Below are 20,712 nucleotides of genomic sequence, written 5' to 3'. Positions count from 1 at the left end.
CAAAGGGAATGAGCTGTGTTTGAGACAAAATAGCTCCACCTGCATTTTTTATTACATCTGACTTTAAAAATATGTATGTGTGTATATACAGATATATATATACACAAACAATATGTAGTATGTAATATACAAATAATTACATATATTTTGTAGGTTATGTGCTGATTTTTTGTTTAATGGTTAGTTTTATTTTAATAACACAAGGTGTGACTTTCTCTACTTTGAATCTCCAGCTTCTACCACAGTGCCTGGCATATGTGATTGACATTCAGTAAATATTTGATTCAATTGTTTAATAACAAATGTGATTCCAGAATCTAACTCAACAAAGTAGATTAATATTTTTGCTGTTTTTTAAATGGGGCAACTTTTCTATTCTGGGTTGTAAGTGGATTAAAAATAAAACTGTTAGACTAAAATGAGTTGTTATTTTAATTCTCTGCACTAAATTCTTCAGGATCTCATTAGAATTTCCAGAATGTGTCCTAGTTTTTTTTTTTTTTTTTAATTTAGTCTTAATTGTATTTTTTTCCATTGCCTTTTAGTCCCCTTACATCCCCCTCCTCCACAGCATTCTCTGCATTGCTGTATGTGTCCATTAGTCCTTTTTCATTTTTGCTCCATTCCTCTGCTCTGTAACTGCTCCCACCCCCACAAGCTGTCATCCTGCTCTCCCATGTATGAGTCTGTCCCTGTTTTCCTTGTTAGTTGGGTTTGTTCATTAGATTCCACATGTGAGTGAAATCATGTGGTGTTTGTCTTTCTCTGACTGGCTTATTTCACTTAGCATAATGTTCTCCAGGTTCATCCATGCTGTGTAAAGGGTAAAATTTTCTTCCTTTTTACCGTCAAATGGTATTCCATTGTGTAAATGCCCCAAGTTGTTTTATTCACTCATCTACTGATGGACGCTTGGGCTGCTTCCGTATCTTGGAGGTTGTAAGTCACACTGCAGTGAAGATAGATAGGGATGCTTATGTTCTTTCAAATTAGTGTTTTGGGTTCCTTCGGGTGTATTCCCAGAAGTGGGATCACTGGGTCAATGGGCATATTTAGTTTTCATTTTCTGAGTATCTCCATACTGCTTTCTACAGTGGCTGCATCAGTCTGCGTTCCCACCAACAGTGCGAAAGGGTTCCCCCTTCTCCACATCCTGGCCAGCATTTGTTTGTTGATTTATTGATGATAGTCATTCTGACAAGTGTGAGATGGTATCTCATTGTTGTTTTAATTTACATTTCTCTGATGATGAGTGGCGTTAAGCATCTCCTCATATGTCTATTGGCCATCTCTGTGTCCTCTTTGGAGATGTTCTATTCTGGTTTTTTACCCATTTTGTAATTGGGTGGCTATTTTGGTGTGTTTTGTAAGTTCTTTATAAATTTTGTATATTAACTCCTTAGGAGATGTATAGGTGAATATGTTCTCCTATTCTGTGGGTTGTCTTTTTATTTTGTTGATGATTTTCTTTGCTGTGCAGAAACTTTTTAGTTTGATATAGTCCCATTTGTTTATTTTTTTCTTTTGTTTCCTTTGCCTGAGGCGATATATCCAATAAAATATTGCCATGAGTAATGTCTGAGATTTTGCTGCCTATGTTTTCTAGGATTTTTGACTTTAGGTCTAACATTTTAAGTCTTTGATCCATTTTGAATTTATTCTTGTGTGTGGTGTAAGAAGGTCTAGTTTTAATATTTTGACAACATTATTAGAACTTTCTGTGGTGATGGAAATGTTCTATATTTGTGCTCTCCATTATGGTGGCTATTAGCCATGTGTGGCTATTTAAGCCCTTGAAATATGATTAGTGGAACTAAAGTGAATTTTCATTTAATTATAATTAATTTCAATTTAAATTGCTATGTGTGGTTAGTGGCTACTGTACTGGACCCTGCAGGTTTAGACATTCTTGCTAATAAAAACTAACATTAACTTCATATTTTATGGTTTATAAAGGACTTTGTTGTTAGCCCTAGCCCCTTTGTCCTTTTTGGCCATTTCACGAACTCATCAAAAGCTTCCATATGGCTTTGAAGGATACAGTGGTGAGTTAGATTATGAAGTAAAATGAGCAATGAGAGTACATGTAATTTGAAGTTTATGTAGATAATGCAGGAAGGGAGGAAATTAAAAAATTCAACCTCATTCTTGACATTATCTCTTGAAACACTGTCCCTACTTTAATGTGTGAAGCATGGGAGATAGAAAAGACATAAAGTATAGTCTACATCTGCAGTAAATCTTTATTTGAATGTAAATTGTGCTTTGGATTGGTGAGTGACTGGGGGTGGGAGCGATAGTCTAGAAATCCCGTTTAAAGTGAATTATAAAATCATCCTGATTTCTAGACTGTCAGACCTACCCATACGTAAACAGCAGTCACTGTAGGAGATATAAAATATAGATAGCCTTTTTTCTCAGTAGAACAAAGTGAGAGGGTTTCCTCAGTTGAAGACAAATCTGAAACTCAGTTTATCTGCCTAGATAAGGACGATTTGGACCTGTTAATTCTTTATTGGAGAGGGCTGTCCTGTTTGTTGTAGGATGTTAGCAGCGCAGCTGGCCTCTGTCCACTAGATGCCAGTAGCACCCCTCAGTTCTGACAACCAAAAATGTCTCCAGACATTGCCCAGTGTCCCTGGGGGGCAAAACGACCCCTGACGGAGAACCACTATTCTAAATATACTCCAGTTATATATAAGTCCTTGGACCGTAGATTGAATAATCTATTATTGCGCTTCATTTGCCTTTGGGGAAAGCTCTGTTCCCAAACATCATTTCTAAGGAGTCAAGAAATGGAGTTCTCTTACGTTTTATCCATGAGCTACATGTTTTGTGAAATTAGGAGAATCCTTCAGAATTTCTAGCCAAGCATACTGCCAGGAAGCAGTAGATCTAATCACATTTTAATAGGTCAAAAAACAGACTCAGAGAGAATATGCTTTGACAGGGTCATTTAGCAAGTCATAGAAAGTTGAACTTAGGTCTTTTGTCACCAGATGACATATGCAATACTTCTCAGTAAAGAGAAAGGTACCAGATTGTGACTAGACCTGTCCTGATAGCAGCAGTACAATTTAGAGATCAGAGACTTGAACCAGAGTTGGGATTAGGGTGAGGCAAGGGAGAGATGCTTAGGATACAAGATTTAAAGGACCTTCATTCTTCACTCTCCAACTCCAGCCCTGACAGCAAACAGTGGAGTCAGGCTGCCTGAATTGTATCCCAGTTTTGCGTGCTATTGGCGATGTTGGATAACTCACATAACTTGGTGTTCCATGGGTTCTTTCTTCTGTAAAAAGGAGACAGCAGGACACCTTTGGCATTTAGTAGGTTAGAGCCAGGAATGTTGCATTTTCTGTACACTTCCCAACGATACTACCCTGTACAGTAAAGAATTGTCTTGCTCCAAATGTCAGTAGTATCTTACAGAGAAACACTATGCTAAAAAAATAATAATTTGTTTTCTCTTCTTTACTTTGAATTAATGTTAAATGTCTGGTAAATTCTTGGTCATTTTATTAACTTCTGAGTAAGACATATTCTCTTCCCTGAAGGAGTTCTTTAATAGAGATGGTAGACTTCATGTGAAAAGTGTAACAGTATTTTTAAAAATTAGAAATATTTCTAAGGTGTTGAGACAGTGAGAGATTTCTTTGAGGCTATGTAACTCTGACATTTGCATTGTTTTGAGAGTTATGAGGGACGACTTCCGGTCGTAAGGAGTAGTTTACTAAGATTCAGATAGGAGATATATTCAAGGAACTGCAAGTAGTTGGGCACCATTAGAAAATAGAATGCAAGTTATCGTAGCAGTTGGAGAGTTAATATATACCATGTGGAGCTTGGTGTTTAGAGTGAAAAAGATTTTTCTGGGGTGCTAGTTCAAATGCAGGTTTTTGGACTACTGTTCCAGAGAGTCTGACTTGATAAGGGTACAGTCTGATATTTTCTTTTTATTTATTTGTATTTGCAACAACAAAAAAAATCCAAATTGACTTTTAATAATCCATTAAAGCATTGTAATCTGAAGTTTGAAAAGCATAGACTTCAAAGCAGCAGTTCTCACTTTAGCTTGCATCAGAATAACGTGGGCAGATTATTAAAAGAATCCTGGCTCCATTCCCAGAGCTGCTGATTCAGTAGGTCTGGGGTGGCACCTGAGAGTTAGTATGTCTACCAAGTTTTCAGGTACGATTGGCTCTAGGATTGCATTTTGAGGACCAAGGATCGACTGGAAGGACAAATGTCCACTAGAATGTAGACTCTAGTGAGGACAAGGATTTTTGTTCAGTGTGTTCACTGTCTATTCTCACTGCCACTAACAGTATCTAGCATATAGAAGATACTCTGTAATTATTTTTAGAATGTATGACTTTAGAATGTGAGGAGCTCAGTGAGCTCAGTCATTACTCTGTAGTAGCACTGGTGGGAGGAAAGGACTTGAACAAGGGCCATAGTAGCAGAAGTAAATTGGAACAATGCTTCGGAATGGAAATTGACAGTAATGATGGGGTTTTGGGGTGGATTCTGACTCATAGGTCATTGACTTGGAAGGTTAGGTGAGTGGTGGTACCCAGCACTTAGCACAGCATGTGTATTTTGAATCTGCCATTACCATGGATGCTTCACGTGATGGTTATATTGCAGAGTGTAGACCAGTTGGAGGTAATAAAACTGAAGCATTAAATTTAGAAAATTATGGTTTAAAAACTGTTTCTTTTTTCACATTGATTTTTGGTTCACAAAAGCTAGGTTTTACAGAACACATGAAGTGCCTATTGGGTACTGTGTGCTGGCCAGGGCAACATTAGGCATTTTTGTTTTTTATGTAGGATTAGACAGACGGAAAGTTGGGTTTTTCTAATTTGAGGTTTGCCTCTATAATATTTTTTCTTATTTTTCAGATCAAGAGAGGATGTATTTATGCTTTGTATGTTATTTAACAGAATACATAGGCCCTGGTTGGGTGGGTCGGTTGGTTGGAGTGTTTGTCCTGTACACCAAAAGGTTGCAGGTTTGATTCTGGTGAGGGCTCATACCTAGGTTGTGGGTTTGATCCCTGGTTGGGGCACATGCAGGAGGCTGTCAATCAATATTTCTCACGTCGATGTCTGTCTGTCTGTCTGTCCGTCTCTCTCCCTCTCTCTCTCATACCAATGAATATATTCTTGGATTAAAAAAAGTTACATTAAAAAAGTTAGAAAACATTGTATTAAGGAACGACTTCATAAAAATAATAGATTTGATACAAAAAGGGTTTTCTTTGATTATTAAAAATTTTCTGATAGGAAAATCTGCTTGGTAAATGAGGAATTACTGTAGAAAGTTTGTTGAAGATACAAAAAGAAACAAAAAATTCTTTATTACTGTAAAGTAGCAAAAAGTTTTGATACTTAAACCTTTCTTGAGGTTTGATACTTAAAAACATTAGTTTTTATTACTGCTACACTTGGGTGAGAATCAGAGGTTGGTTGATTTTTGTGGTTGTATCAGTTTTGAAAATGGATTTTTTAATCAGACTAATGAACAGAATGTTAAGTGCGTATGTCCAGAGTTGCCTTCCCTGACTTTCACTTAGAAATCTTTAAATGTTCTTTGCTTTAGTTATGGGAGAATAAACTAATGCAGTCTAGGGCAGTAGACGGATTTCATTCAGAAGAACAGCAGCTTTTGTTGCAAGTTCAACAGCAACATCAAACCCAGCAGCAACAGCATCACCATCACCACCACCACCAGCAAGCTCAGCCGCAGCCTACGGTACCTCAGCAAGCTCAGACTCAGCAGGTCCTTATTCCTGCAGCACAGCAAGGTGAGACTGGATATGCTTTCCTGTTCAGAACTTGGAAATCAAGTCTGTCATTTTCAAACAAGAGAAATATTCTGGGTTTCTCCATGGTTTTGGTTGAGGGAAGGTATCTGTGTTTGTATTAACCTATAGATTTGCATAAAATGTGGGTCCTGTTGGTATAGTAATGATAAACAAGTAAGCCATTAATTGAAAACCTAGCATACTCAGGTAAGTCTATTGATGCTTTCTTTTGAGAAGGTTGCATAATGGTGGATTTCCTAAAATAAGTCAGATCTATAAAGGTTTACTTACTAAGGATTTCATTGCTTTATACAGTGAAATCATTGTCTGCTTGCTTTATGAAACTGATTTATTCCTTCAAAGACATACTTGATTTTAATCTGTATAAAAATACCTTAAACATGGGAGGATTTTTGTAACTATACTTTGGCAGTCTGAAATTTCCATTCACTAGTAATTTATGGCATTCTAAATTGAATTAGATTTTTTTTAAGTGAAGAGTTCACATGTAATATATCTTTATTTATATTACTTGGTTTTAAGATAAGAAAACAAGTATTTAAAAACTGTGCTTGTACTGCTTTGTGTTCTGCAAGTCATTTTATAGATTTTGTTTCTTTGAAGCCTTACAAAGGCTTTGTGAATTAGCTGTTAGAACATTTCAAAGCTGAGGAATATTTGGGCCCTGAAAAGGCCAAGCTGTTTGATCCGTTACATATAGTAAGTGTTTTTGTCATGACATATTAAGACTAACCCTGCCTTTATAAGTGGTATTGCTTTCCACAGTTTCAGGTACTTGCGGTCAACTGTGGTTTGAAAATATTAAGTGGAGAAGCCCAGAAATAAATAATTTATAAGTCTTTGAGTAGCATGATGAAATGTCAAGCTGCCCAGCTTCGTCCTGTCTGGGACGTGAGTCATTCCTTTGCCCCATGTCCCACTCTGTGTACGCTGTGTATGTGGTAGCACTCTTGGTTATCAGACTGTATTCCCTGCCCGGGAGGGCGGACTGCTGTGTTCAGTTACAAAACTTGCTGGGTGTTCGAGTTTTGTAAATCTTGTTATTGGAGAGGGGAATGAAGGTGAATGAAACAGTTCTTTTATACCTGTTTGCCTCATTTATAGGTGGCAGTGCATAGTAGAAATATCTGTTTGGGTTGTTTTACTGTTTATATCGAATAAGACTTCTAATACTTTTATTTTATACCTTGCATCAAATAATTATCCTGTCAATCTGTATTGATGACTGTTCCTCCTATTGCCTTCAGGCCTGGCACTAGGATTTTAGGTCATCATAAATTAAAATTTGATTTTCTTCACTCAGAAAATATTATGATAATGGGATTATCTGTTTATTTTCTGAAATTTGCGGAATCAAACACTTCCTCTTACACTTAAGTAATGTTGTCATTATTTTTGATTTGTATTTTTAAAAAGTTGATGGAAGTTACTTAAGATTCTAAGTGTCATTGAGAGAGAAGGCTACGGTAATGTAGATTTTAAAAAATAGTTTTAACCTTTTTTTTTTTCAGTTTTAACTTTTTGAGCTTAACTCTTAATGTGTTAATAACTTATTCCAACAGTGGTATTATGTCAATAAAATTGTTAATGCTAAGTGAGTAGGATAATTTCCAGTTTAAGAATACACAGAAATGTATATGTTTAGGTGATAGGTATCTCACTACTTCTTTTTTTTAAAATATATTTTATTGATTATTCTATTGCAGTTATTTTTATATAACTGATTATTCTATTACATTATTTTTATCCCCTTTATTCACCTCTGCCTGCACCCCCACTCCCACCAGCATTTCCCCCACCCCTTAGTTCATGTCCATGGGTCATACATATAAGTTCTTTGGCTCCTCCATTTCCTATACCATTCTTCATCTCCCCCTATTTTGTACCTAGCATTTATGCTGCTTATTCCCTGTACCATTTCCCCCCATTCTTCTCCCTCCCTCCCAATAACCCTCCATGTGATCTCCATTTCTGTGATTCTGTTTCTGTTCTAGTTTGCTTTGTTTTTGTTTTTGGTTCAGTTGTTGATAGTTGTGAGTTTGTTGTCATTTTACTTTTCATAGTTTTGATCTTCTTTTTCTTAGATAAGTCCCTTTAACATTTCATAAGAAGAGTTTGGTGATGATAAACTCCTTTAACTTGACTTTATCTGGGAAGCACTTTATCTGCCCTTCCATTCTAAGTGATTGCTTTGCTGGGTAGAATAATCTTGGTTATAGGTCCCTGCCTTTTATGATTTTAAATACTTCTTTCCAGCACCTTCTTGCCTGTAAGGTTTTTTTTTTTTTTTTTTTTGGCGAAATCAGTTGATAGTCATATGGGCACTCCTTTGTCGGTAACTGTTTCCTTTCCTCTTGCTGCTTTTAAGATTCTCTCCTTATCTTTAATCTTGGGTGATATAATCATGATGTGCCTTGATGTGTGCCTCCTTGGGCCCAACTTCTTTGGGTCTCTCTGAGCTTCCTGGACTTCGTAGAAGTCTTATATCCTTTGCCAGATTGGGGAAGTTCTCCTTCAATATTTGTTGAAATAAGTTTTCGATTTCTTGTTCTTCTTTTTCTCCTTCTGGCACCCCTGTGATTCGGATGTTGGAATGTTTAAAGTTGTCCTGGAGGTTCCTAAGCCTCTCCTCATTTTTTTGAATTCTTGTTTCTTCATTCTGGTCTAGCTGAGTGTTTAGTTCTTCCTTCTGTTCCAAATCATTGATTAGAGTCTCTGTTTCCTTCCTGTTGCTGTTGGTTCCCTGTATAGTTTTCTTTATTTCACTTTGCATAGCCTTCACTTCTTCCTCTATTTTGTGACCATACTGAACCATTTCTATGAGCATCTGATTACCCATGTTTTGAACTGTGCATCTGATAGGTTGGCTATGTCTTCGTCACTGAGTTTTATTTTTTCTGGAGTTTTGATCTGTTCTTTCATTTGGGCCATATTTTTTTTGTCTCAGTGTGCCTGTTATGTTCTAAGTTCGGAGCCTTAGGTGTTCACCAGGGCAGGGCAACCCTCTGTGCTGGGTTGTGGCTTTGTATTTGGGGAGGGATCCGAGAGGGAACAATGCCACCTGCTTGTTTCTGGGAGGCCTTCAGTCACTTTCCCTGCTTTCCACAAGCAAATTGGGCCCTTCTGGTGCTGATTCCTGGGTGTGTGGGTTTGTGCACATTCTAGGACTCTGTGGTCCTTTCCAGTGAACTCTCCTGTGAGACTGGGAGTTTCTCCTGCTTCTGCAATTTCCACAGGTTTTTACAGCCATAGATTTTGTAGCTTTATTTCCCCCGCTGGAACTCTGGGTTATGTGGTCTGTCTTGCTCCCCAGTTGTTCCTGCCGGTTTATCTGCGCACGAATGTGGTACTGCCCAGTCTGCCAGCCACTGCTTTGCCCACCGGGTTCTCCAGTTCCACCTTGCTTTGGGTCTTCGCTGCCCCAGCTGCCCGTCTCTGCCTCTCCTACCAGTCTGAATGAATGTTTTTTCTTTAACTCCATGGTTGTCAGACTTCGATCTGTTTTGATTTTCTGGCAGTTCTGGTTGTTTTTTGTTTTTAAATTGGTTGTTGTCCTTCTTTTGGTTGTGTGAGGAGACAAAGTGTATCTTCCTACTTCCTACGCCTCCATCTTGGCCAGAAGTTGGTATCTTACTATTTCTTGTTCCTGGGTTCTCTTGCATCCTTAGGTATTGTTACTCAAATCTCTTTTAAAATGATGTTTTCCAGTAGAAGATGGGTATTATCACAGCTGTTACTTACCACAGAAATTTATAATAATCTGGGATTATCAAATGGTTGAGTGCAGTTGAATGCAGAAGTTGTGAAAAAAATGAAAAACGTTTGCAGCATTGTCTGCCATTCTTGTGATTATAAAATAGCCTCATGATTCATTGTTTGCATGTGTGCTCATATTTTTAATAGCTGCAGCGCCACAAGTAATCGTTCCTGATTCTAAGTTGATACAGCATATGAACGCATCAAACATGGTAAGATTCAGAACAAAGCACTGTGTTTGGCTCAACTTATTCTAACCCAAATTGTGATTGTGCCTAGGTGGGTTGTGTATTAGCAAAGTTTTCTCAAGGCTGGAGCAAATGGTTGTTACTTTTGTTTTCCTGATGTTGAGGTTCATAAAATTACGCAATTTTCTGTTAAAAATACCAAAAGAATGATGCTTTGTGGGACCTATTTCAGTCCTTACTATTTTTGGAAAAGAGGACCTACCAAACATATTATAAAAATATAGTTTATTTGCAAAAGATCCCTTAAGATCTATTCATTACAAGAGATCAGGAATGCTAAGTATTAAAAACATTAAACATTTTTTTAGGTAGTTCAAGATAACTGTTTTTAAGATCAAACATTTAAAATTTTTTGCCAGGATTTAACAATAGCATCACCTAATAAGTTTTATTACAATTATAATTTGCTATTTTAAAATGCATTTAACCAGTTGCATTTATTACATTTTATACTTTAGATATTTCTAAGGGATGACACTGAACTTCATAGTAGCAGAGTTTTCAAATTTTACTTCAGGAATATAATATTTCCTATCAAGTGTAGTATAAAATAACACTAAAACTGAAAGACCCTCTTCAGATTCTTAGAAAATCTTTACCTATATCCTTAAAGATTAAAAAAACCCCAGAACAGTAGAATAATTGTTCTAGCACTTCACATAAATAGCTTTTCTTTGTGCTAGTTATGTAGACTGTTACTGATGTCTCAGCTCTGACATCAGTTTTGCAAGGGTTTTTTCCTTTTTTAATGAAATGATTGTTCTCATGCATTATTTATGGCATGGCTATTTCACAGAAGAAATTTTCAGTGTATGCTTTCTGTATTGCACACTTACTCAACAAATACTAACAGCAAGTTGAATGTGCAGAGGTCTGTGCAGGTGGTGATTCTTCCAAGTGCTGTATAGAAACTGCAGTGTCAGTTTGCCTGTAGAGGGTGATATATTCTTATAAAATGTGAATTATAGGCAGTTAATATTTCTAAATAATATTTCCCAATAATAAGTGGTAGTTAATATGTTCTTGTAATATAGAATACCTTTTATTTACCTTTACACGCTGGGTTTATTGGAAATTGAGTAGTTGGGTATTTTGCATTTCATAGACAGAGCCTGGAGGTCTATAGCTGGATTCTGGAGACAAGTGAGAATTTTAGGCTTAAGATGTCAAAATTACTTAAGCTTGTCAAGTGGCAAAACAAACATTTTCTTGGAAAGTTATACCTAGAGCCTAGAGTAGATTGTAGTTGTATCATTAACGTACTTGAGTAAATTTTCTAAGTTTTGTTGACTTCTGACTTAACACCTCTTAGGCACAGTTACATTTATTTCTTAAAGCTTATTCAAATAGAGGTGTTTCTAAAAAATGTATAGATTAGATTGAGTCATATGAAGTCTTGGTATCTTAAAAAAGATCGATGGGGGAGAGGAAAACTACCTATATATAGTTACAGTGACATACATGGAAATGCTTTGAGCCCAAGATTAAAACACAGCAAGAATGTGGTGTGATTCTTTTGGAGGGAGGGAAGGTTTCCAGGAGCAGTAAATCAAGAATTTATGGCTTTAAAGAAATCCAGAGTATAATCCTATGTACATTTTTGTAACTTTAATGTGAGATACTTTTAAAGTGTAGAAATTAAAGTTTGTGAGTTTTTAAAAGACTTTAAGGTTTTTTAAATTAATAAAACTAGTATTATGTTTTACCTAGATATAATGCCAATCTTATGTCACCTAATGGCGTGTTAGAATAGCCAGCCATACTCCAAATACAGCCTTCTGTTATAAATGTTATAGAGACCTGTTAATTCTAGTCTAAGTTAAAAATATTAAAGTTTCTAAAATAACAGTATTTACACTTTTGTCTCTATGTTAATTTAGAATAAGGTTTTGGGAGTAAAGAATCAGTAGGAAAGGAAATAAGGGAATGGATATTTCATATATTGTATAGCATTATTAGTGCGGGTAAGATTTTTTTTAGAGCACATTTTCCAGGGAAAAACAAACCAATTATAGTTTTCAACTTAATTGCTTGAAATAATTAAGTAGGACATTTAGGCTAGATGGTCTTTATTGTACTATTTTATAAAATGGGATTTAGTCTCATATCAGAACTTCCCATTTTAGTATAAACTAAACAATGAGCTTTACATACTGTTAAAGTATGCCAGAGATAAACTGAGGTCCTGTTATGCAGATAGGTGGTTTTGATTTTTTTTGTCTTTTCAGAGTGCTGCTGCTACAGCTGCAACCTTGGCACTCCCTGCAGGTGTGACTCCTGTTCAACAGATACTAACAAATTCAGGTAATTAGAAATAATGGAACCATTATACCTGTGTAACTAAGAATATTGTACCATCTAGCCTTTGTTTTGTCTTCATTGAAAGACAGAATATCTTGATTGATTTATTTTTAACCCATTTGGCTTAGGTTATTAAAATAAGATTATTCGAGGGCTTATAGCACATTAAACTATAATAATTGCTAAGGATACAGTAGAGAAGATGAGACTTGCACTTCAGCTTTTGATCCATGAATGAGAATTATATTATTGAATTATAGAATTATGATTATATAGAAATGCTTATTTATTTAAAAACTTCTTTTAAATTGATTTTTTAGAGAGAAAGAGAAACATCCATTTGTTCCACTTATTTAATGCATTCATTGGTTGATTCTTACATGTGCCCTGATGGGATCAAACCGCAACCTTGGTGTATCGGGACGATGCCAACTGACCTACCCAGCCAGGGCTACTTAGGTTTCTGATAACTACATTTAACCTGCCAAATAAATTAAACTTGAATCATTTGAACTAATTTGTGATACAAACTAAATAGTCCTTGATAGTTTCTTAAGAGAAGTTTATTGCATTCTATTTTACAAAGTACCTGTGTAGAATGACAAAATTTACTGGGGTTTTTGGCATATTAATGTTTGAAGAATTTACATGGATTTTAAGTATTTTCTCTGTAATCTTAATAATAAAATTTCTTGCTATTTTGTTAATTTCTGAATTTGTGAGGAATAAACTAGGGGCTTATCTTGCTACATATTTTAATAAAATATAATTGTTCACTTTTTAATTCAGGATTCTGTATCATTTAAAACAACATTAGAGGGATTCAGTTCTATGTGCATAAATTGGTCATACAATTAATGTTATATGTCAGTGACAATTGGCTCAGTAAACTTTTATAGTTTTTAAACAATTTTGAAGCTAAGGACTATGGTGTTTTAGTTCAAGATATTAATGAACTTTATATTTCCATTTTATTAAAGATTTAAAAATTAACAGCCCCTGATCTGACATATTGCTCACTCATGACTCTTCACATGTTAGGAAAGATAATGTAAGCTTTTAATTAACTCATAATCTGTTGTTAAAACTTATGTTGGAAAATAGCTTTGTAAGAATGATAAATGAGGACGTAGTTGAACATGGATGGAAGTCAGAGAAGTTAAGGGTTATATTTTACTGTGTATGGAAAACAGCCCTTAAAACTCGTAGACTTTTGACTTGATAATTTCTGTGGTCTTTGGTGGTTAGACATTCACTATGAATTCATTTATCTGAGATGGTAACTGCTAAAATGGTAACTTGGAATACATCTTTTTTGCTTTAGGCCAGCTTCTTCAAGTGGTCAGAGCAGCCAATGGTGCTCAGTATATCTTCCAGCCTCAGCAGTCAGTGGTTCTGCAGCAACAGGTTATACCACAAATGCAGCCTGGTGGAGTGCAGGCTCCTGTTATACAGCAGGTAAAAGAATCATTCTAAATTCTTGTATAACTCACACCTTAATTTATATTCAGTATATTTAAGACTTAATTGATGTTATCCCTACTCACTAGTCTCCATCTAGCCTCAGTTATTCAGCCTTCATTCAACAAGCATTTACTCTTTGGCTGTATGTTAAGGTTTCTGCAAAGGACTGGAGATTTGGAAGTAAACAAGGCAGGCATGAATCTAGTTTCACGATAGCTTGTGTTATTTTCTGGAAGGAGGTGTATGGAATCCTTTCTTTCCTTTACCTCCAGTATCTGAAGTATCATGAAATCCTACCAATTCTTTATAGTTCCTTTTTTGAGACTGCAGTTTTAACATATTTATAGTTCCTTAATATTTAAAACTAGTTTTCTCAGACTTATTTCTTTAGTTCATGCTCTCATAATTTCTCACTTAAAATACTGTATTATCCTCTTAATTTCTCTACCTCCAATCTTGTACCTTCCTAACCTGACCCTACTACTTTATATTTATAGTCATTGTTCTAAAAAAAAAGTCTTAAAATCTTTTTAATGACTTCTCATTGCCTACTGGGAAAAATCCAAACTCCTCAGCATGTTTTGTAAGATTTTTTTTTTTTTTTTGATCTTGTATTTTGATCTCAGGTTTAATTTTTCCTGTGCTTCCAGTTGTTAGCTGTTTCAGATGCTGTTAAAAAATGCCTGGTATTTTTTGTGTACCTGGTATTACTGCTAGGACAAAGATGAAAGAGAAATGGTTATTATCTTGAGGAATTTAGGTACTTTAAAAAAGAGACAATAAACACATAATGTCAATATTAAAAGTACCATGATACAGGTCAGATCAGAGGAGGAGCGTTAATCCAGCCTATTTATAACTTTCCAAATTTTGTCCTGCTGTTACTTCTGGGTTTCACTTGATGTTATTTTTCTACTTAGAATGCCGCCTTTGGCCTTCCTTCTAGCAATGCCCTTTACTTCCCACCAAACAAACCAAATGAAAAAGCCTGGCTAATCTCCCAAAGCACAAATAAGTAGTCAGGTATTACCTGGTAGGAAGGCTTCCCTGACCATGCTCGTTCCCCATTATCATATTTCTATTGCATCTTCTCTCTTTGAGTTTTTTTTTTTTTTTGTCATTGCACCACTAATTTGTAAACTTAAGGGAAATACCTTTTCATTATTTTTGCATTCCTTGAACTTAATGACAAGTAATTGCCATTCAATGCTTTTTATTATCTGCTTTTATTTATTAACTATAGTTATAAGTATGTTTATTTTAACATATGATTAATATTTGTTAATGTTTTTTTAAGTTGTGGTTTACTTTAGAATCCTAGAATACAGATGTTAGAAGGAACTTTAGAAATCATCTGATCTGGTGGTTCCCAGTTGTGGTTGCCTGATTAGATCATATGAGGAGCTCTGGATAAGGTGAAAAGATTTCATCTTACCTCCAATTAAATCAGCACATTAGGAGTGGAGCCTATGTATCAGTGTTTTTTAAGCTACCAGGTGGTTATAATTTGTAGCCAGTGTTGAAAGCCCTTGATTCTAGTCTAACAGTGAGGTGACCACAGCCAAGAGAGGTTAAACAGCTTGCTTCTGCTACATCTATATGTATGATCTTACATAAAGCCAGAACTCAGAAGTTCAGACTTTCAGTGCAGTGTTCTTCATAGGGAGGCAGCATAGCATTATAGTAAGAGCAGAATTAGAAAGCCTAGGTTCACATTTTGCTTTTTGGTGACTACAGTCTGGAAAGTTACTAAACCTCCCCATACATTAAGAAAATAAACTACTAACTTGTATAACTCTTGGCCTAATACTTGGTTTTCCTTTGCCTTAGGTACTGGCTCCTCTTCCTGGAGGGATTTCGCCACAGACAGGTGTCATTATCCAGCCTCAGCAAATCTTATTTACAGGAAATAAGACCCAAGTTATACCTACAACAGTGGCAGCACCGACACCAGCACAAGCACAGATAACTGCAACTGGCCAGCAGCAACCACAGGCCCAGCCTGCTCAACAACAAGCTCCACTGGTGTTACAAGTTGATGGAACTGGGGATACATCATCTGAAGAAGATGAAGATGAAGAAGAAGACTATGATGATGATGAAGAGGAAGACAAAGAGAAAGATGGAGCTGAAGATGGGCAGGTAGAAGAGGTAAGTTTCTGGTAAAAAAAAAAACCCAAACCAACAAAACTTGAGAAGTTACTCAATCATTTCTTCTTTTACTTGGTGCCAAACTTAAATTATATCCTATATGTCAGAGGCTGTTAGGGTGCCATACAACATAGGATTTCAAATATAAAGTTAGATTGTTTTGAAGTAGTAAGGTTTTTAGATTGTTCTGGTTCATTTACTTTCATAAAATATTGTTCATATAGCTGTTAATAAAAATGAATGTATACCAAATTATATTTATAGAGGTGATGGAGATAGTGCAAGTAATTCTAATTCTTTGGCTTGTGCATTCATGATTTAGCTTAAACATAAGACATTGGAAGAACAGATAGATGTGGTTAATCTTTTGCTTCAATAATTAAAAAGGGACAGCAACATTTGGGAAGAGGATATTCGAGAAAAAAAGTAAATATGACACATTTTTTAGAACTTTCTTTTGTTCCATGTCCATACCATCTCCTTTGACAGCCTTATCTACTTTTAGTGTCTATCCTCAGTTGAACATCCTTTCTTATTCATTTTTAATTATTCATTAGAAGCATGTAAATCTTTTTTTCCTGTGTGCCAGCTTAGTTACTTGTGTTCCACAATTTTAATTGTTAATTGCCTTCTGCAACCTAAGATGGAACTTTCTTGGTTTTCTTAATACAAAGTTCTTCTAAATTATCTAGGTAATATTTCTTAATAATACTTTTTAAATTAAATATTGAATGGATATAAATGAATTAAAAATATTTTAAAATAGAAACACCTCAGTGTCCATATCTAGTTAAAAAAAAAATTCCATTTCTTAATTAAAGTCCCCTGGGTCCCTCTCCCTAGTCCTCTGTCTTTTACCGTCAGAGTAACCATGCTCATAAATTTTGTGTTTCTTGTTAATTTGCCTTACATTTTACCGTGTACATTTACTCGTATATTTCCAAAGAGCATATTGTTTACTTTTGCATACCCATTTATAACTTAAGTGGAATAAGTATGTATTATTCTGGAAGCTTTTTTTCCCTGAGGTTCATCTAAGTTGGTGCATATACCTATAATTATATTCACTGTTGTGAATATACCATAATTTATCCACTTTTTTCATGTAATGGGCATTAGAGTTGGGTCTTCTTCTTCACTGTTAAAGTTTTAAAATATTCTAGTGTGTGTCTTTTGGGGACACATATGCAAGAGTTTATCTAGGTGTTATACCTGAACATTGAATTGTTGGATCCTAAGGTATGAACATCTTCAGCTTAACAATAAAATGCCAAACCGTTGTACTAATAACTCCTACCATTCCTAACATAATTGTGCATATGTCTACATGTCTTCACCATACTCAATATTGTCAGACTTCTTATTTTGCCAGTCTGACAGTAGAAAATGGTGTTTCATTTTGGTTTTAATTTGCATTTTCTTGATTACTGGTGAGGTTTAGCTTTTTTGATTCATTCATGTGTTCTTTGTAGACAATCAAATGAAAAACGATAATTTTTCTTGACTGGTTGGCTAAGCCCTCCAGAATATTTATTAGGAATAATGATTAACAGGCACCCTTATCTTTTTTCCCCCCTCACTGGAGGACATGGTTATTACTGATTTTTAAAGAGGGGAAGGTAGAGGAGAGAAACATCGATGTGATAGAGAAACTTTGATCAGTTGCCTCATATGTGCCCTGACTGGGGACCAAACCCTCAACCTTTTGATTTATGGAACAATGCCCCAATTGGTTTATGAGACAATGCTCCAACCAACTGTGCCATACCGGCCAGGGCAGTCACCCTTATGTTAACAGAAAAGGAATACTTTCTATGGATCACTTCTTTGTCTGTTTAAATTTATCAGTTTTTAGAGAGAGAAGGAGAGAAACATTGCTTTTTGTTGTTCTGCTTATTTATGCATTTGTTGCTTGATTCTGATACGTGCTCTGATGGGATCAAACCCAGAACCTTGGCATAACAGGATGACGCTCTAACTAAGCAGGCCACCTGGCCAGGGCTATGGTTCACTCTTAAGTCTAATGTTTATTACAGGATTTTTATGGGATTCCTTTATCAGGTTAAGGAAGTTCCCTTATATTCAAACTAAGAGCTTTGCTTTATTTTCTAAACTGTAGGTGAATCGATTTTATTAAACATTTTCTGTAGCTAGTAGATAATCAGATGATTTCTTTTTCTTCATCTATTGACTACGATGAATTGCATTCACTAATTGGTTTTTTATTTGTGAACCAGTTTTGTATTTCTGGCATGCACAACTTGATCATTATATATTAACCTTTTTCTGAATTGCCAAATTTCCTTTGTTCAGGACTTCTGCATGTATATTCATGAATGATACAATCTGCAATTTTCTGTTCTCACACTCTTACTGGGTTTTCAGGTTTATGGTAGCAGTAGTTTTATAAAATGATTTTTGGGGAGTGTTCTCTCTACATTTGAATCTTTTTTTAAGATTATACTTAATTCTTCTGTGAACATTTGCTAAGTAATGCTGCTAAAAATATCTGGTTCCAGGAGTAATCTTTACTCTGCTCAAGTATTCTGCTCCTTTCTGAGACAGTTCGGGTAAGCGATACAGGCATACCTTTGAGATAATGCGGGTTCGGTTCCAGACCACCACAATAAAATGAGTCCTGATATTTTTGCTGGTGGAGAGTATTGCCTTTGATATGTAAAAAATGCAACACCTGTAAAAAGCACAATAAAGTGAATCTTGATAAAACAAGGTATGCCCATATTTTTTCTAAGTCTTTATTTATCTAAATTTTTAGTTGATTATCGTAAAGTTAATGATATCCTTTTGATGTCAAGTAATTTCCTTTTTTATTTTCTCATTCCTGATACTATTGTCTGTGCTTTCTTGTACCTTGTTTCTTTCTCAGTATTGGTAGAGGTATGTTGATTGCATAGTGTTTCAAAGAATCAACATTTAGCTTTGTTTACTCTCTTTATTGTGTTTTTTCTTATTTCATTAATTTCTGTTCTGACTTCACTGTTTTATTTGTAGAGAATACAATCTCTGTGATGTGTGCATCCTTTAAAATTGTTTGACAGTCGCTTTATGTGATCAGTTCTTGCATATGCTTCCCGTGTATTTGAAGAGAATGTTTTCTGTGGTGATTTTGTCTCTATAGATACATCTGTTAGATTGTCAGTATTTGGGTGGGGGAATAGTTTATATCCTTAGTGATATTTTTTTCTGTGCTTGCTCCATCCTTGACTTCACTGAGCATATGTTCAAGGATGGAACATATCTTCACTGAGAGAGATATGTTCAAACCTCTTACTATAGTGGTGGATTTACTTACTTTTTTCTGTCATTTTTGTTTTTTACATTTTGAGCCTTAAAATGTGTGCACATAAGCTTAAAACTGTATTTTCCCAGTTAGCTGAACCAGTTATGATTAAATAGTATCCTACTTTATCTCCAATAATTTAATTTTATTTTTGCCATAAAGTTTGTTTTGTGTGATACTAACAGGGCCATACCAGCTTTATTTCAGTTAGAATTTGCCTGGTATAGCTCTTTCACTTCCAAATATTGTGTATTCTTAAGCTTTAATACGTCTGTTTTATGTGGAACACTGCTGTGTATGCTCTCATGTTGCAAAATTTTTACATGGGCCAGGGCTGTTCAGTAGGGAAAGAATAGTCTTTTCAACAAATGGTGCTTGGACAACTGAACGTACACGTGCAAAAGATTAAAGTTGGACCCATACCTCACACCATATACAAAAACTAACTAAAAATGGATCAGAGACCTAAATGTAACACCTAAAACTCTAAAACTCTTAGAACACAGGGTAAAAGCTTCACTACGTTGGATTTAACGATAGTTTCTTAGATATGACACCAAAGCACAAGCAATCAAAACAAACAGAAAAGTGGACTTAATGGATTAAAACTTTTGTGCTTCAGAGGACAATATAAACCAAGTGAAAGACAACCTACAAAATAGGAGAAAATATTTGCAAATCACATACTGGATAAGGGATTAACATCCAGGCTATATTGAGAAGTCTTAAAACTCAACAAAAAAACAAACCACCTATTTAAAAATGGACAAAGGGCTTAATAGACATTTCTTTAAAGAAGGTATACAAATAGCCAATAAGCATGTGAAAAGATGCTTAATGTCATTCATTTAGAGAAATGCAAATCAAAACTGCAAAGAGATACTTCACATCTGCTAGGATGGGTATCATAAAAAATAAATGTTGGTGAGGAAGTGGAGAAATTAGAACCTGTGTGTTGTTGGTGGGGATGTGAAATGGTGTAGCTGCTATGGAAAACGAATTGGTCATTGCTCAAAAAGTTAAGCATGGAATTATCACGTGACCTAGTAATTTCACTCCTATGTGTAAGAGAATTGAAACAGGTGTTCAAACAGGAACTTGCATATGAATGTTTATAATAGCACTGCTCATAAAATCTGAAAGAGGTAAGCAACCCAAATGCCCATGAACTGGTGGATGGAAAAATAAAAGTTGGTATGTCCACGCAGTGGAATAATATTTAGCTATGGAAAGGAACAGAGTTCTGGTATATGCTACAACATGGATGAATCTTAACCATTATGTGAAGTTGATGAAGCCAGACCACATGTTGTATATGTATTGTTTCATTCTATTTACATGAAGTATCTAGAGTAGGTAAATCTATAGAGACAGAAACCAGATTATTGGTTGCCAGGGGTGTGGAGAGGTGGGAATGGGAAGTGTCTACTTAATGGTAAAGGTGATGAGATTGTTCTGGAATTGGATAGCGGTAATGGTTACATACATAATGAAGTGTGACTGAATTGTACGCTTTAAAATGGTGAATTTTATATTATGTGAATTTTACCTCCATAGTTTTTTTTAACATTTACATGGGTGATCATCTATTTTTAATTAAAGAACATGTATATATACACATGTGTGAGTAGGTACAGGCCTGGACTTAATATCATCTT

The 20,712-nt window shown here is 35.4% G+C and overlaps 1 protein-coding gene and 1 non-coding gene across 2 annotated transcripts in view; both read left to right on the top strand.

Moving 5' to 3' along the window:
• GTF2A1 (general transcription factor IIA subunit 1) overlaps positions 1-20,712 on the top strand; it is a 44,859-nt gene that overhangs the window by 7,643 nt on the left and 16,504 nt on the right. The window contains exons 3-7 of the mRNA XM_024567630.4: positions 5,608-5,812; positions 9,737-9,801; positions 12,066-12,141; positions 13,463-13,596; positions 15,433-15,753. Coding sequence (XP_024423398.1) covers positions 5,608-5,812; positions 9,737-9,801; positions 12,066-12,141; positions 13,463-13,596; positions 15,433-15,753 — 801 coding nt within the window. The remainder of the gene's footprint in view (positions 1-5,607; positions 5,813-9,736; positions 9,802-12,065; positions 12,142-13,462; positions 13,597-15,432; positions 15,754-20,712) is intronic.
• Positions 7,053-7,196, top strand: LOC112312119 (small nucleolar RNA SNORA79). The gene has a single exon (XR_002975561.2). It is a non-coding gene; the product is annotated as a small nucleolar RNA SNORA79 (small nucleolar RNA).

Source organism: Desmodus rotundus, chromosome 7 (assembly GCF_022682495.2).
Source record: "Desmodus rotundus isolate HL8 chromosome 7, HLdesRot8A.1, whole genome shotgun sequence".
Lineage (NCBI taxonomy): Eukaryota > Metazoa > Chordata > Mammalia > Chiroptera > Phyllostomidae > Desmodus > Desmodus rotundus.
The sequence above is the reverse complement of the archived record's forward strand: the minus strand, read 5'-3'. Positions and strand labels throughout refer to the sequence as shown.